This window comes from Hippopotamus amphibius, chromosome 2, assembly GCF_030028045.1.
Source record: "Hippopotamus amphibius kiboko isolate mHipAmp2 chromosome 2, mHipAmp2.hap2, whole genome shotgun sequence".
Classification (NCBI taxonomy): Eukaryota; Metazoa; Chordata; class Mammalia; order Artiodactyla; family Hippopotamidae; genus Hippopotamus; species Hippopotamus amphibius.
The window spans coordinates 22,867,589-22,884,629 of NC_080187.1; the positions used below are offsets into that span (position 1 = coordinate 22,867,589).

The 17,041-nt window shown below is 34.2% G+C and overlaps 1 protein-coding gene across 1 annotated transcript in view; it reads left to right on the top strand.

The window, feature by feature from the left end:
• Positions 1-17,041, top strand: part of SHOC1 (shortage in chiasmata 1) — a 93,214-nt gene that overhangs the window by 18,491 nt on the left and 57,682 nt on the right. Inside the window, exons 8-13 of the mRNA XM_057725100.1 lie at positions 3,031-3,215; positions 8,724-8,886; positions 9,091-9,187; positions 10,141-10,291; positions 11,241-11,342; positions 12,428-12,536. Of these exons, the coding sequence (XP_057581083.1) occupies positions 3,031-3,215; positions 8,724-8,886; positions 9,091-9,187; positions 10,141-10,291; positions 11,241-11,342; positions 12,428-12,536 (807 nt within the window). The remainder of the gene's footprint in view (positions 1-3,030; positions 3,216-8,723; positions 8,887-9,090; positions 9,188-10,140; positions 10,292-11,240; positions 11,343-12,427; positions 12,537-17,041) is intronic.

Genomic DNA, 17,041 nt, shown 5'->3' on the forward strand with positions numbered 1-17,041 from the left:
CATGTGGGATCTTAGTCCCCAACCAGGGATAGAACCCATGCCCCCTGCAGTGGAAGCACAGAGTCCTAACCACTGGACCTCCAGGGAATTCCCAGCACTTCATTTTTTATGACCAAATAATATTCCATTTTTATTTATCCATTCATCAGTTCATGGATATTTGTTTCCACTTTTTTGGCTACTGTGAATAATGCTGCTATAAACATTTGTGGACAGTTTTTTGAGCAGACATATGATTTTATTTCTCTGGTAGAGGAATTACTGGATCATATAGTGACTTTGTGTTTTACTGTTTGAGGAATTGCCAGACTGTTTTCCAAGCAGCTGTATCATTTTACATTCCCACCAGCAGTGTATGAAGGTTATGATTTATTTATATCTTGCCAACACTTGTTATCATCTGTCTTTTTGATTATAGCCATCCTAGTGGATGGCTCAAGGCATGCCATTATAGTTTTGATTTGCATTTCCCTGATGGCTAATGATGTTGGGCATCTTTTCTTGTAATTATTGGCCTTTAGTATGTCTTCTTTGGAGAAATGTCTATTCAAGTCCTTTGCCATTTTTAAATTGTGTTATGTGCCTTTTTATTATTGAGTTTTAAGAGTTCTTTATTCTAGATACAAGTCCCTTATTAGATATGTGATTTGCAAATATTTTCTCCTCTGGATTGTCTTTTCACTTCCTTCATGGTATCCTTTGAAGCACAAAATTTTTGGATTTTGATGAAGTTCAATTTATCTACTTTTTCTTTTGTTATTAGTGCTTTTGGTGTCATATGTAAGAAGGTTTCACCTAAACCAAAATCACAAGGATTTACTCCTGTATTTTCTTCCAAGAATTTGCCTATGAATTTTTTTAAAAGACATAAATCAGATTGTGAAATGTCTCAATTATTGGTGGTTTATCCATTTCATCAATGGTATCCCATTTCACATGGGATAAAATCCAAAGTTCTTACCAAGTCCTGTAAGATCCAACATGATCTGGCCTTACCTACTTATCTAATCTTACTAGGTTCCAGTCACCCTGACCTTTCTGTTTTTCTTAGACTATGCCAACCTTGCTCCTCTGCTTTAAGCCTCTGTATGGCTTACTCCCTACCATTATTCAGGTAGCGGTAGCTCCTCAGAAGGCCATTCACTAACTACTGTCTCTAAAATATACCTTTTGTCAAGCCTCTAACTGTTACTTGATGTTCTAATATCTCATTTTATTTCACTCATAACAGTTTTTTTTTACCACCTTACATTACGTTTTTTACGTATTTATTTGTCTATTGTCCCAGTAGCAGGTAAACTTCATGAGGGCAAGAACTCTGTTTTGTTCACCACTCCACTCCCCGTGCCTAAAATGCTGTTAGTCACATTGTAGACACTCAGTAAAAATTTCTTTTAAGTTAAGGAATTAGTGAACTGGAGTGGGTGGATTTACTCAAAGAGAATGATATGGAAAGAAAAAAAAGACAATATAGATTGGAAGCCTGGGAAACATCAGTATTTACAAGTCAGGCGCAGGGGGAGACACCAGTGCACAAAGAATAGATAATACTGGATGAGGAGGAGATCCAGAAAATACTGGTCTTTGTAGATCACTTATATCTAGGGAAAGAGAATTGATGGGGTTTTCTTAAAACTATAGTACCAAGGATTATTATAAAGTACTGACTCTGCCAGTAATATTTATTTTTTTAAAAAGCAGCTATCTAAGCACTAAATTTAGAAGTCTATAAAGATCCACATAGGAATCAATATTCTTATGAGTAATATGGACCTGGGTGAGTTGAAATATTTTTTCTTGTACCTTGTATTTTCTTAAAGAGTAAAGCAGAAACTTTAGAGATTTTTCTACATATGATTTGTTAATGACATGGTCATTACTTTCTGTAATTACATTGGGGAATTATATTGATTTTGGTGCTTTTAGTCTGTATAGAGAATTATTAAAGCTAAAATGTTTTAGGATATTATAAAAATGTATATTAGAATGTGTAGCTGAATTGCCAATAATACATTTACCTGTTGCAAAAATTAGTGGAAAGATCTCTTGTAAGTCCAAATATCCCAATGATATAGACAATGGCAGATATGCCTGGATCAATCAGGAAAGAGGCAAGATATGCGTAGGGTCAAGGGAGCCAAAAAAAAAAAAAAATTCCCAGGGCTAACAACAGCCAGAAGTTATTACCACCCTATGCTTGAAGGAGAAAGGGGACTGAGCAGTAACCAACACAGTAAGAACTGCAGCTGTGGGAGAAAGGCTGTCTGATAAAAGATCTAACTGTTGGTAAAAGAATGCAGTCACTTCTCAAAACTGTGGCCCAGGAGGGAAAGATTCGGGAAGAATAATATTTCAACCTGTTTATTTTCCCACCTTTGATCTCCTACCAATGATTCCATTGGCTGAACCCAACCAGAAGACAGGGCAAGGGAGCTTAGTTGGTTCACAGAGATCAGTCTCCCAGGTTGCAGAAGAGAATATAAAATGTTGGATAATGACATGAAAAGCAGACATTCGATATCCAGGACAAGGGCATTTTGGCAGTGTACGGCAAAGTCTAAAAATCTATATATCTTTAACCTCAACATTTCCATTTTTAGGAACTGCATTTTGAGAAAACGATTAGACAAGTGCACAAAGATATTCCTTGCATTGTTGCTCATAATAGCAAACAGTTACAACAAATTTAAATTTCCAATAATAGGGAACTGATTGAATAAATTATTATTTAGCAATACAATGGGATTTTGTTCATCCACTCAAAAATGAGGTGAATGTGCACTGATTGATATATAAATGTGCTCATGCTTCATTGTTTAGCAGAAAAGAACAGGTTACAGAATACTATGTACGTGAATCCACTTTTATTTAAAAATATTCAAAAATAATTGAGAAAATACATGGTGGAGCAATGCATAATTTTTCTATCTGCTGGAATTTGGTAATTTTCTACAGTGAACATACACTATTTGTTAATAAAGATGTTTTAAATAAGACATACACAAAATTAGTAATTTTCTAATGTCATAGAAAAACAATTACAGGAATGGTGACCCAGCTTAACTTTGAATTTGAGGAAGTTGTGCCAAGTTCAAACCCAAACTCCCAAATTGAAGTAGAGGAAGCCAGCTTACATACCCATGAGGACTACAATGAAGTCTTTACACTTGTCAGCTGCTCAGAAAAATGTCCATCACTTCAAGCACAGAAGCAAGGTAAAACATTTGTTATTTCTATTGTTATAAAACATTTCTTACTAATATACAAGTTTTCATTTCAGTGATTTTTTTGTTTTATTGGATTTAAAAATTTTTAATTTTGCTAAGGATATCCACCTGCAAAACTGTAATTCTAAGCTTTGCCACATTAGCAAAATATTTTCTTTCATATTAACCCCCTTTTTGTAAATTTAGCTGTTTTTGGAGTTTAAGTGTTCTGAGCTTCAAAATAGCCTCAGACATTCGATCATAGGGTGCTCACAACGTATTACTGTAATGTTATTAGCATCTGTGTACATATCTGATGACACAACAATCTGGTGTAACATTAAATTAGTAGATTATTAAGTAATGGTTATATTTTATTTTCCCAAATGTGCTAAAGATTTTCAATATTATCTAATTTATATGAAACTATAATTCAAAGTGGAAATTGAATAGTTGCAGTATTATGTCAGGAAATTCACTCAGTTTTTACAAATTTACAGTAAGTAATAATTAAAGATACATTTTACCCAAACTATTATATTCCAAACTTTTCATCTTACTAGAGGGTGATAAATTTTTCTGACCATGTAAAAACTTGCTGAGAACTACCTTTCTTGTATGTATAACAACCTATTTCTTTTTTATATTAAAAAAAATCCATTATATAATTAATACTATCATTTAAGATATGCTGTAGCTTTAACATGAAAAATAATTTGGTTCTTTTACTGCTTTTTTATGTAGATAGATAAATTGTGTATAAAATCTTTAGGGCTGGGAAATATGTGTGTGATATATAGAGAGTTAAATTCCTCTTATAGTCTGAGAAGAAAGATAAAGAGTGCATTAAAGACTAAACTTGAGAGCATGATATGATAGGAAGAGGCTGAATTTGGAATCAGAAGATTTGACCATAGTCCAAATCTACTCTAAAAAGTGGTACAATTTTAAGACAGGTATTAAAAATTTTATGGTTTTCAATTTTCTTCTATAATTTTTCTTTTAATTTCTTATGAACTATTTTGTGGGGATCAAGTAATATGTATATACATGTAAAGATTATGGTTTGTAAAATGTAACAGGCTACCCAACCACAGCTGTTATTATATTAATGTGGCAATCCAGAAACATCTATTGGCAAATTTCATATCTGTCATCAGCTGAATCAGACGCTTCTTTATTATTAGCTGAATTAAAATATTCTTGAGTTTCCCAAATACATATGAATTGTCCATATCCTATATTTCCTTAGGAGTCCTGTGTTATTTGACATCACTTTATAAATTTAAATTTGCAATTCAATTTATTTTCTTTGCAATTATATTGATTGCTGCCAGATTTATAGATACTTTGGTCTCACTGTCTAAATTAAAATGAATGTATTATACTTTAAGATTCAATTGGTACTGTAAATTTGCTCTGTCTTATAAGAAATATAGTTAATTACTAAATAATAAGTTAATTCCAAACATATATTTCTTTAAGACATAAAAACAGTGGGTAATTTTTTTGTTGGTTGGTTTGTCGATATGTACTAATTTTTTTATAATATTCACATATTATTTGTCAATAAATATAACCATCTTTATGAATATCCTTTTAGACACCCCAGGAACATATAAACAAATGTAAATGTAGCTTTATTTTTAATTTTTAAAAATTGTACATGTACATGATTTAGAGAGTCAAATAGTTATTTAAGGTTTATAATAAAAAGCAGCACCCCCAGCTTCATCAACCACCCACATCTATTTTAGCTTTATAGAGGTATAATTGACAAATAAATTGTAATGTATTTAAAGTGTACAATGTAACGATTTGATATCTGTATACATTATGAGAGGACTCCCACTGTCAAGTTAATGAACATGTCCATCACCTCACATACTTGCCTTTTCTTTCTTTCTTTCTTTTTTTTTGATGAGAACACTTAAGTTCTACTCTCTTAGCAAATTTAAATTAAACACTATTGTATTATCAACCATAATCACCATGTTATACATTAGATCCTCAGACCGTATTTTTCTTATAATTGCATGTTTGTACAATTTTACCAACCTCTCTCTATTTCCCCCACACCCCAGTTCCAGTCCCTGGCAACCACCATTCTACTCTCTGTTTCTGTGAGTTCGGCTTTTTATTTTTTAATTTTAAAAAAATTTTAGATTCTGTGTATGTAATAGCTTGCAGTAGTTTTGATTGTCCTCTGACTTATTTCATTGAGCATAATGCCCTCCAGTTTCATTCATGTTGCAAACAGAATTTCCTTTCTCAAGGCTGAACAAGATTCCGTGTGTGTGTGTGTGTGTGTGTGTGTGTGTGTGTGTGTGTGTGACATTTTCTTTACCCATTCATCTGTCAACAGACACTTAGGTTGTTGGCTATTGTGAATAATGCTGCAGTGAACATTGAAATTATCTCTTTGAGACAGTGATTTCATTAGCATCTGTTTCTCCCTTTACACTATTTATATCTTTTTTGGTCTTACTGTGCTGGCTAGGATCTCCAGTACATTGTTCAACAGAAGTAGCAATAGCTGCCATCCTTGTCCTGTTTTGACAGTAGAGGAAATACTTTGTTTCACCATTGAAAATGATGTAAATATTATTTCAATGTTTACATCATTTTCAATGGTGAAATGTTAGAAAAATATACATACTTTATTGGGTTGAGGAATCTCCTTGTTCTGAGTTTGCTAAGAGCTTTTGATCATGAATGAGAACTGAATTTTATCAGTCCTCATTAATTTAAAATTTTATTAATGAATTTTATGTTTTCCTACATCTTAAATACATAGAATGTCCCTTTACTAAAACCTTATAATCCTGTAATCTAAACAAAATCATTTTACTATTGTGATCATACTGTATATGCCTTATAGTATTATATTTAAAAGTAAAAATTAAAAAAAAATTTCCCAAATGCTTTGGTAGTTGTTCCAATATTATTTGTGGAATACTCTTTCCTTTCCCCACTGATTAGAAATGCCACTTACATCATATGCAAAATCCTTATCCACATTATGGTTTGTTTCTGGATTTTCTATTATGTTCTATTGCTTTGCCTATTATTGTGTCAGTATCATACAGTTTTAACTACTTAATACACTAGTATAACATGTATTAATAGTCTCTTCTTTTTCTTTCCTACTCTCATGTCTATATTCTTCCATATTTACTTTGTAATCTGTTTTCCAAGTTCCAAGACAGACCACTTGAAAAATCCAAATGTTATTGATACCTTTTAAAATTTTTACCATAGTTAGTCTTTTTAGCCAGGAAAATGGTTTATCTTGCCTTTTCTTCAAGTTTATTTATTTGTTTATTTATTTATTTTTTGGTAACGATCCTCAGTAACATTTTATGGTTTCTTCCATATATTTTCTGCACATTTTTGTTATGTTTATTCCTCACTATTTGTATATTTGTGGCCATTATGAACTAGTTTTTCCATTAATTTTTGACTAGGTTTTTACATATATATATTTGAAGACCATTGTTTTTTATAATTTTTTATCACATACTTCAGTGAACTCAGTTGTTTTCATTTCATTATCTTGGATTTTCTAAATAGACAAAAGTATCTTCTGTAAAAAATAGCCCTGTCTTCTTTCCTGTCAGTAGGTGTCTTTTTTTCTGCTTTTTTTCATAGTTATCAAGCAGCCAAAATTTTGTTTCCTCATGACAATTTAACACTCCTCTACGCTAGAGGAAAACAGTTTCCTCATCTCTGTGTTGGTACATATACTAGTGGTAATCAGGCAAGAAATCCAGGGTATGCTGTATAGCCCTAGACTGTAAGGAAGTAGCATCCCTGGCAAAACCTTTGATAGGCATAAAGAACATCAGTTGTGGTGCGATGCTGCCCCCAAGTGGCTCCAACAAGAAAGGGTGGTTAGAAAACAAGGCCTCATAACTGACATGAGACGTCCCCATGGACCCCCAGAAATACCAGCGTGAGCCTATAGGAAGGAAAGATGGCTAGAGGGTCTGTGTTTGAAAGTGGAAGGTGGAGATGGGGATATAAATGAATGCTCTTTGGGTTTTTACTATTAACACTACCTTATTAGTACTTACAGAATGGATGTACAAATGAACCATCTTTAAACTATCTCGGCTAAACCCTGCTTAGACATGGAACTGATTGGCTATCTTTCTCCATTATATCATGCATGGGAAGCTTTTGGGCCACAGGATTGTCAAGGACTTAGCAGGTTCCAATAAACAGATAAACAGTCTCTTAGGAGGCTAGTTTACATAATGCGTTCTCCTTTGGTATTTTGTTAGCACCAGGCAAAGGGTTGGTCCCTGCCTGCCTACTCTTTACCACATATTTATTAAGCACATGCATACCAATGATGTAGTTGGTCATGGGATACATCACTTCATGCTACCCTTCTTTCACACCATTCTAAAATTACTTAACTGAAAGATCACTGCCCAGAGCAAGAGACCATTGCTTCCCCTTCGAGATGGCTTTCGTTTTGGGGAGTTGGCTTTCCAAGTAGTTCCTCATCTGAGCTTAGATTTGCCTTTTTCTCTTTCCACTCAGAGATTAGTGAGAAATGGGGATAGGTTTTATGTTCCCTCCCTGGGTCTAGAAATTGCTAAAGCCCTGACACTGTTAGCTAAGATTCTAAAGTGACCCAAACATGATAGGGTGGGGATAAGGGAGGAGAAACCTATTTCAGTAATTACCTGTTAGCAGTTGTGTTTCCTAATACATAAGCTATGTCACACTTCTCTACTAGATACTTCACTATATAGTTTTGATTGTAATTAATTTTATAACCAACATGTTTGAACATCTTTAGAGCACTAGAGTCAGAGTCGGTCTCGTTTGTAGGCTTTGCAGACCATCTCCACTCCCTACCTGTCAGTCTCTGGGGATGAATTGGAGACCTTAAGAGAGAAAATCATGCAGAGAAGAAAAGAGTAGGGTCAGCAGAAGTCAAATGCTTTTATTCCTTTACAGTCTTGCTGGGGCTAACCCTGGCTATTTTGAGGCATAAGACCACAAGAGATTTTCCTTCATTGATTACATTAATTTTATTAGAAAATAATATGAGCCACAACAGCTCTTTCAGGGTATTTGGTTACTACCCAGTGTACTAAATAATGTTAAATTTTATTGAGCTTCTACCTGTGTGCTAGTACCATGCTACATGATTTATTTGCACAGTACAATGAAGAACTAAAGAATTTAAAATGTGTTTGACCATTATGTATAAAATAAGCCCAACAATATATTGTACAACACATGGAATATAGCCATATTTTATAATAACTATAAATGGAGTATAACTTTAAAAATTTTGAGTCACTCTATTGTACACCTGTAACTAACATAATATTGTACATTAACTATACTTCAAATAAATAAATAAATACATAAATGAAATGAAATATATTTGAAAACCACAACTGTATCTAGTGGCTGACTACAATAACTATCTAGATCTTTTTGTATAACTTTTAGATTTTTTCTTATTCTTTTATATTTCTTATTTATTTTCAGATTTGTCTATTGATGAAGAAGTAATTTTTGTAGATAATTTGATGGCCTATAAAAGCCAGCTACCAACTTTGCATACTCTGTTGAGTAGGCTAAAACTATATTTAGTAAAGGATCCCTTGTTAGATTTCAAAGGACAGATCTTCACAGAAGCTAATTTTTTCAGGTACTTAATTGCCCAGTGTTGTAAATATTTTTAAGAGGAGAAAATATTTTTTGTATGCTCACAAGTCTAGATGTTATTGATCATAGTGTTTTATCATTGCTTTACCTCAGCTCTAATTTTAATCACTATGTATGTTGATTGGCTACATTTGGTATTTACCTTGTCTTTAGTGAACACTTATTTAATGCTTTATATTTTGTTAAGGGAGTGTTTCTCCTTTCAAGGAGATTTGGAAGGTTTTGTGAAAGAAGATTTTTACATGGATGAAGAGAACTTTTATCAGGAGAAGCTGGAAGATACAGTAGGTTTAAATGAAGCTGTAATATTTGCTTTCAGTAATTTTTAAATAAAAGTCAGTCAATCACATTTTTATAGGTTAAAGCAATATTGGCAAGTTAAAAAGACTTGATAATGGATTGAATGTGTATCAATTAAGGAGTCAAATTTACTTCAGAGATAGCAGTCTAAACCTTGGCTACACATTGGAATTACTTGATAAATGTTAATAAAATTCTGAAGCCTGGATCCTACTAAGATACCTTCTGATTTATCTGGTCTGGTGTGCAGCCCTGGTATAGGGAATTTTAAAACCTCTCCCAATAATTTTAATTAATATACCTGGGATAGGACATTAAGTGGTCATTTATATGCTGGTATTAAGGCATTTAAAGTTTTTTGTTTGGTTGGTTGTTTTTTTTTTAACAAATAAAAACTTTAATACACATGGTAAAAATATTAATTCACCTATGAGCCCCTTTTCTCCAGTCCCTCTCTTCCTCCCCTGTTAATTCTGAGTTATGCACATACAGTCTCACTTGTTAAAGAATCCAGTTCTGTAGGAATGAAAGAGAAATAAATTCCATGGAATGCGGTAAAGATCCATTCCACTCCGTCTACTCTTTTTACTTTCCCCATTCATTGGCTCTCATTTGTTGCAGTGATTGTTTTTAATTTAGAATTTTGAAAATTCGTTATTACCACAAAAGAAGATATTTCTGCATCTAGGGACATTGTACGTCACTAATGTAATCAATGGCCATGAAGGCTGTTACTCAGAACATTTCTTGTAATATATTTTTTTTGGCTGCTACATTTATTTTTTAAATAAAATGTATGCAGAGCATTAAAATGTTTGAGTGTGGGTTTAGTTTAAAATTTGGTACACCAATTAAGCAAATGTATCTATTTATGAACTCAGAAATATTTATTTGGAAAACCTCACTAAAAACTTGTTTTATCTGCATATTATTTCAGCCATCAATTTTGTCTGAGTGTGAATTTTTAATACCTACAAGCCTCAAGCAAGACGTTAATATTCCATCACTCTCAGAACTGAAGGAGTCATTAAACTTAATGCCAGAGATAATAAATTATGTAGATGAAAATGAAAAGCTTTTCAAAAGAGGTGAGAGGTAATTTTAAAATCTGTTACTTGTTAGAACTACCTGAGAATGTTTGTTATAAAAATTCTTGTTTGTTAAATTTTTTCTGAATCTTCAGATTTTTAAAAAGTATCCTGTAAGCTTACACAATGAAATCTCAAAATTATTATTAAGACTCTTCTCATTGTCTTCCCTTTATACACTTGCATGCTTAAAATGTCTCTGAAATTAATCTAACCATTTCAAGATAATTATGCAAATAGAACTAAACCATACATGACTATATTAATTTTTTTGCATTATTTTCTCATACATAATGACAAAGCACTAACAACTTCTGGGCTGACTTTAGAGGCTGAGAGTAAGCTTATAATTCATGGGATCAGATGACTGGCAGAGTCATAACCTAGAATTTAGATGGTTTCTTCCCAGTTAGATTTAGTAAATATTGTTGAAGTCTTTTAATATAATTTGAGCCCAAATATTTAACTTTCCTCTCATAAATTCCAATTGAAATAATCAGAGATATATAATATTAAGGAGGAGTGAAGGGAGATTTGTGATATTCATTGAGAATAGGGATGCTTGCCATCAACAGACTTGAAGGAATTCTTGCAGAAAAGACTAAATCAGGAGAATTACTGATCAGCCTACAAGTCAAGCAAGGTAATGAAAAGCCAACCTGAGTAAATGGATCAAATTTATACCAGAACTTGAAAATCTAGCAGAGCTCAAAACTGCAGGTGGCCCATGGGCTGGCGAGAAGGACACAAATTGGTGAATGCTAACGGAAGGGACAGGGGAATTTCCTGAATGACTGTGGCGCTGCACTCCCAGCCTTCACTTGGCCCTGAGGGTGTACTAAATGACTCCTCAGAATCATTGCCACTGAAGAATGAACACGATAACAGGAAAACTAATATCATAGTACTTTTGCTGATAGTAGACTTCTTCCTCTTTTTTTTTTTCCAGATCTTACTATCAAGCATGGAATTGACATTGAGGATATAAAATGCAGCTCCAGAGACATTTTGGCCATTCAAAGCCTATGTGAACCGGAGTACAGGGAACCAGGTAGAAATTTTGAATAAATCATTGCACTTATCAGGAGATACCTACATATGAAGTGAAAGTACAATACAGTCACATATAAAGTCTACGATGAGACAGTTTTCATGTTTAAAATTTGATTACTGCAAGCCAAGTTGTTCTTTTATCTACCCCTTTCCATTTGTTACTGCCATTAACATCCTCTAGCACCAAAACTGAATAATACACGGTGGAGACTTACAGAGATTGAGGAAGAGGGATGGAGGAGGTAGTGTTAATATTCAAAATAGAAATCTTATGATTTTATATCTCAGGAAAAGCGGTTTATATGTTACCTCAGTGTTAGCAATCTTGCTGACCCTGTTATACTTTTGTAAATTTAACTTTTTGATCCCCAAAGCAATCCTATCATTGTTACTGTTTCTATCCTACCAAATTTGGAATCTCAGAATCGTCTTTCCTTCCAGTGTAATGTCAGATTGTATTGCTCCCTAACTATGGTGATGATACTGTTATTTAGTTACATTTATCTCTGAATCATATTAATCATCTCTTTGGAAGTATACTGCTTTATTTATGAAAGTGATAGAAGCACACGGACTACTTATGATAAATTAGGATTAGTTTTTCAAGCCCACCCTATGAAAATGTAACTCTGTGCAAGGCCACCTAGACCTCAGACTTTTGAAGGTGAAGAATTATTCTCTATTCATACTATTTGCTTAACATCACCAGTATTTAGTATGGCGATAAAAATAGTACTAGCTCCTAAATACTGACAACACAAGTTGTCAGAATTTAAAACATTATTACACATAAAGTCTTAGAATTTATCTTATATGGTAAACAATAAAGTTTAGTTGTCAGTGTATTTTTAAAAAATCACCACTATCATAGTTGGGATACTGTATGATATATGTGTAATCCTTTGCACAGATGGAAATTTAAAACTGTCATTTTGTATTTCAAATAACCCAGATTTCTTTTGGTTGAAAATTTTTGTTGTAACATAATGATGACACATAATGGTTGCTTACAAAAAGTTATGAATTATACATAATTTTATTCAATGTTTATGTAACTTTTTTTTTTATTTTTATATATTCTAGTAGAGTTAGAAATGCCATTAACTCATCTACACCCAACAAACCAACATTCTTCGGTGAACTCATTATGTGCAGAACTTCAGACATTTCCATCTTCTCCTGTTTGTAAAATGTAAGTAAAGATTATATCTAGAACTCAAATTGCAATTCAGAAGAAGCAACCTTTAATTGAATCTCTCCATATAAAGTCAGTTTCAAGATACCTCTGTGAAAAATATGTAAGAGATTAAACAGTGTTTATAGTAAGCAACTGAAGGGAATATATAAATATATATGCACATAATTGTTTTTATATGCATAGAATATCTTTAGAAGGGCACACAAAAATCAGGTAATGTTGGTTGAGCCCAGAAGGGGACTAGGTAGCCTGGCAGTATAGGAGCTAATAAATGATCAAGCTAGGCTCTTTTATACTTTTAGTATTTTGAATGTGAATATATTACCATTAAATCTAAACAACTTGAAAATTTTAATTTTAAATTTAAAATTTAAACACTCTGCTTAGAACATTGCCAGTGGATGCTTACCAATGGCACTGCCTCTATTGGCACTCACTACCAAGAAATACAGTGTAGTGGTATTTCACTGGTATATTGGTTTACTAAGGCTGTCATAACAAATACCATAGACTGGGTGGCTTAAACAACAGAAATTTATTTCTTCAAGGTCTAGAGGCTAAAAGTCCAAGATCAAGATATCAGCAGGCTTGGATTCTTTCTGAAGCCTCTCTCCTTGGCTTGCAGATAGCTGTCTTCTCCCTCTGTCTTCGTGTGGTCTTTCCTCCATGCATGTCTTATGTCCTAATCTCCTCTTCATAAAAGGATACCAGTTATATTGGGTTAGGGCCCACCCTAATCCCCCATTTTAACTTAATTACCTCTTTAAAATCTCCAAATGCAATCATTCTAAGGTACACAGAGTTAGGGCTTCAACATGAATTTTGGGGAGGACAAAGTTCAGCCCATAATAAGTAGTTAAGAGCCCTGAAGTAGAGCCAGATTGCCTGGCTCTATCATTTACTAACTCTGTGATCTTAATTGCCCTGTGCTTCAGTTTCCTTATCTATAGTATTGGGATAATAATAGTATATATCTCATAGAGTTGTTTTGAGGTCTTCCAAAAGTTTCGTCACACCTCTCTGACCAGGAATAGCCAAGGATAACAGAGCAGTGTGTTCAGTGGTCGAACAATAGATTTGGCTATCAACTTAATTCCCTGGGAGTACCAGAGATTTCATCCCATCTCTAACAGAGGAAATCCACTGACCTTGCTTACCTGTGTCAATGTGGTATTGGTGTTGGGGAAACCAGACATGTAGAACCAAATACTGATCCACAAATCTGTTAAGTACCCCATTGTTACAGCGCAAAATGGTCTGTAATCTCAGAATTTATACTGCAGGGTTAGATCATTGTATTCTAGTTTGAGCCAAAATTGCATAGCTTAATAGCCCAGCATCTTTGTCCTCTGAATCTGAGATAGCTTTGGTTGCTATTTTATACTATATGGCATGCCTGTAATTTAATGTTTTTTATGTTAGATTAGTCTGTCATCCTGGAATAAAGTCACCTCATTCCTCTACTTCTTATGCTAGTTACACAACTAAGAACATAACCAGTATAGCACCCTTCTCCCCCACTGTAATCCTGGAACTTAATATGTCCTAAAATAATACATTTTAAGGAAAATTACAGGAAGGTCTCCAAGTCTCTAATAGAATATTCCCAGAGTGGACACTGTGGGAGCTGTGTGCTGGGTTTTGAGTTCTTAGCTGTGATTTGCTGATCTGCCAAAGGAGAATGCTATTGGGTTACTGGAAGCAGCTGGAGCATCTCATCACTAGCTGCTCAGGCTTCTATTAATGGTCTCAAGAAGGTGTCACAGCATAAGATGGAGGATCCTGACATTGAGGGCCCCAATTATCTTCATCTTCTGGCAAAGAGGTATTTCCTTTGGGGGATAAACTTGTGCCCTACAGAACTCTACCATGAACTAGAACTGCCCATATCAGATATGAGCTCTAAAAAAATACCATAGGACAAGTACAGAAGCTACCTATAATTGGTTTAAATATTTTTAATCCCTTTGCTAAGGTGCAAAATGTTTATTTGCACGACCTATACTTTTTTGTGTGCTCTTTTACTCTTTTATTTACTCCATATACCCTAATCCATCTGTTAAGGCAGACTGGCGATTAGAAGCTGACATTAGTATAAACTTGAATTTCAATATGATATAGAAAGTACTTACTTAAACTGCAGTAAACTTTCTAATCACACAAGTTATATACCTACCTATTGTTATAATTCAAATATCTAAAGAGAATTTATGAAACTTAAGTCTTATCTGTGTATTATGATTTGCCAAAATTAGAACAAAAGGACTTTTAAATTAGCCAGAGGTTCTAGGGCCATTTGAAACAACTTAAAGGAATTGCCTTATCACTGGCGAAATGTGAATCATTTCCATTGGCTCATGAATATAAAACTCTAAATTTCCCTGTTTAAAAAATGGATTTACACCTTAACTGTGAAACTAAAAACAAAGAGAAAAAGTATTTAAAAAAAACAGAAAGGAAAAATAACATGTAATGTTATTATACTCTTAACCTGCTTTTATGGCCCTAATTCCTTTTATTTCAGAACACAACATTTTGGTTGGAGATATACTGAGTTAACAATATTTTGAGTTCCTGCTACATGTAAACTCTATGCTAGATTTTATGTGCTAACAAGAAAAGTCTGTATGGCGTTGTCTTTATTTCCACACTAATTGATTACTGAACTGTGAATATATTTTTATATATGACCAAAGAAGATATCAAATTCAGACATATCTTCAGAAAGCTCAGTTAAGAATGAGAATACGGACTTCCCTGGTGGTCCAGTGGGTAGAACTTTGCGCTTGCACTGTAGGGGGCATGGGTTCAATCCCTGGTCAGGGAACTAAGATCTCCTGCATGCCTCGTGGTGCAGTCAAAAAAAAAAGAATGAGAATATTTGTCTGTATCATGGTCTCCTGCAGGGCATGGCTTGCCTCATATTTCCTCTTCCTTTCACTTTAAAATAATTGCCTACAATCTGAGCTGTCGATTTCTCAAAAAGACCTTGGTAAGTTTCAAGAGTTGTCTAGATTCTCAAATACTTGCCACCACATGCCAGATTTTTGGATTATGTGGGTAAATTGGATGGTTTAGACATAAGACCTAGTTGTCTGCTACTACCCAGAACTGTCAATTTAACTAGCAGTACTTACAATTAGCATGCTCACATATGCTCCATGTGAACAGAGAAACAAAATACAATCAATTCTCACTTAGGAGGGAGTAGGCAGTTTGGGGCATAGATTAAAGGGTTAGTGAATTACTGGTCTCTTCCCTACCAAGGCTAATAACTTCATACCAACTAATGAGCTGTATTTATTGATTTACTCTGCTTGTCATACATACTTCCTTCTCTCCTCAGCACCCAAAATACACAAACAGACACACATCACTCACTCACATACAAGACTGAAGGACTTGAACTAAACTTTAGGACCTGTCACTTCCTAAGAAGATAGAGCAGACAGAACTTTTTCATAGTTCTGACCCTCAGCCAGTAGAAGCTCCAAAAATTCTGTTTAGAATGAACTTAGGGACAGCAATTGTGTAGAAATTCATGTTGAAGCTACCATTTTGTATGGTAAGCACAGTAATTTTATGTAAATTGTATTTTTATTTTGGGTGGCTTGTAGCATTGGCGCTGGCACGGTTTATGGAAGGAAGTGCTAAAACTCTCCCAAGTCATCCTTCTGACTCCAGGTTCCAGTGAAGGAAATAGAGGCAGGAGTAAGTTACAGATAAGCAGGAGCAGTTAGGGAGCTGGCAAACTGGCAAACCTTCCCAGGGAAGGAGGAAGTGAGCATTTAAAATTTGGTCTATGGCTAAAAGGCAACCCTCAGAATGGGAAAAAATAATTGCCTATGAAACAACGGACAAAGGATTAACCTCCAAAATATACAAGCAGCTCATGAAGCTTAATACCAAAAAACCAAATAACCCAATCTACAAATGGGCAGAAGACCTAAATAGACATTTCTCCAAAGAAGACATACAGATGGCCAACAAACACATGAAAAGATGCTCAACATCACTCATCATCAGAGAAATGCAAGTCAAAGCCACAATGAGGTATCACCTCACACCAGTCAGAATGGCCATCATCACAAAATCTGGAAACAACAAATGTTGGAGAGGGTGTGGAGAAAAGGGAATTCTCCTGCACTGTTGGTGGGAATGTAAGTTGGTACAGCCACTATGGAAAACAATTTGGAGGTTCCTTAAAAAACTACAAATAGGACTACCATATGATCCAGTAATCCCACTACTGGGCATATACCCAAAGAAAACCATAATCCCAAAAGAAACTTGTACCATAATGTTTATTGCAGCACTATTTACAATAGCCAGGACATGGAAGCAACCTAAATGCCCATCAACAAATGAATGGATAAAGAAGATGTGGCATATATACGCAATGGAATATTACTCAGCTATAAAAAGGGATGAGATGGAGCTATATGTAATGAGGTGGATAGAACTACAATCTGTCATACAGAGTGAAGTAAGTCAGATAG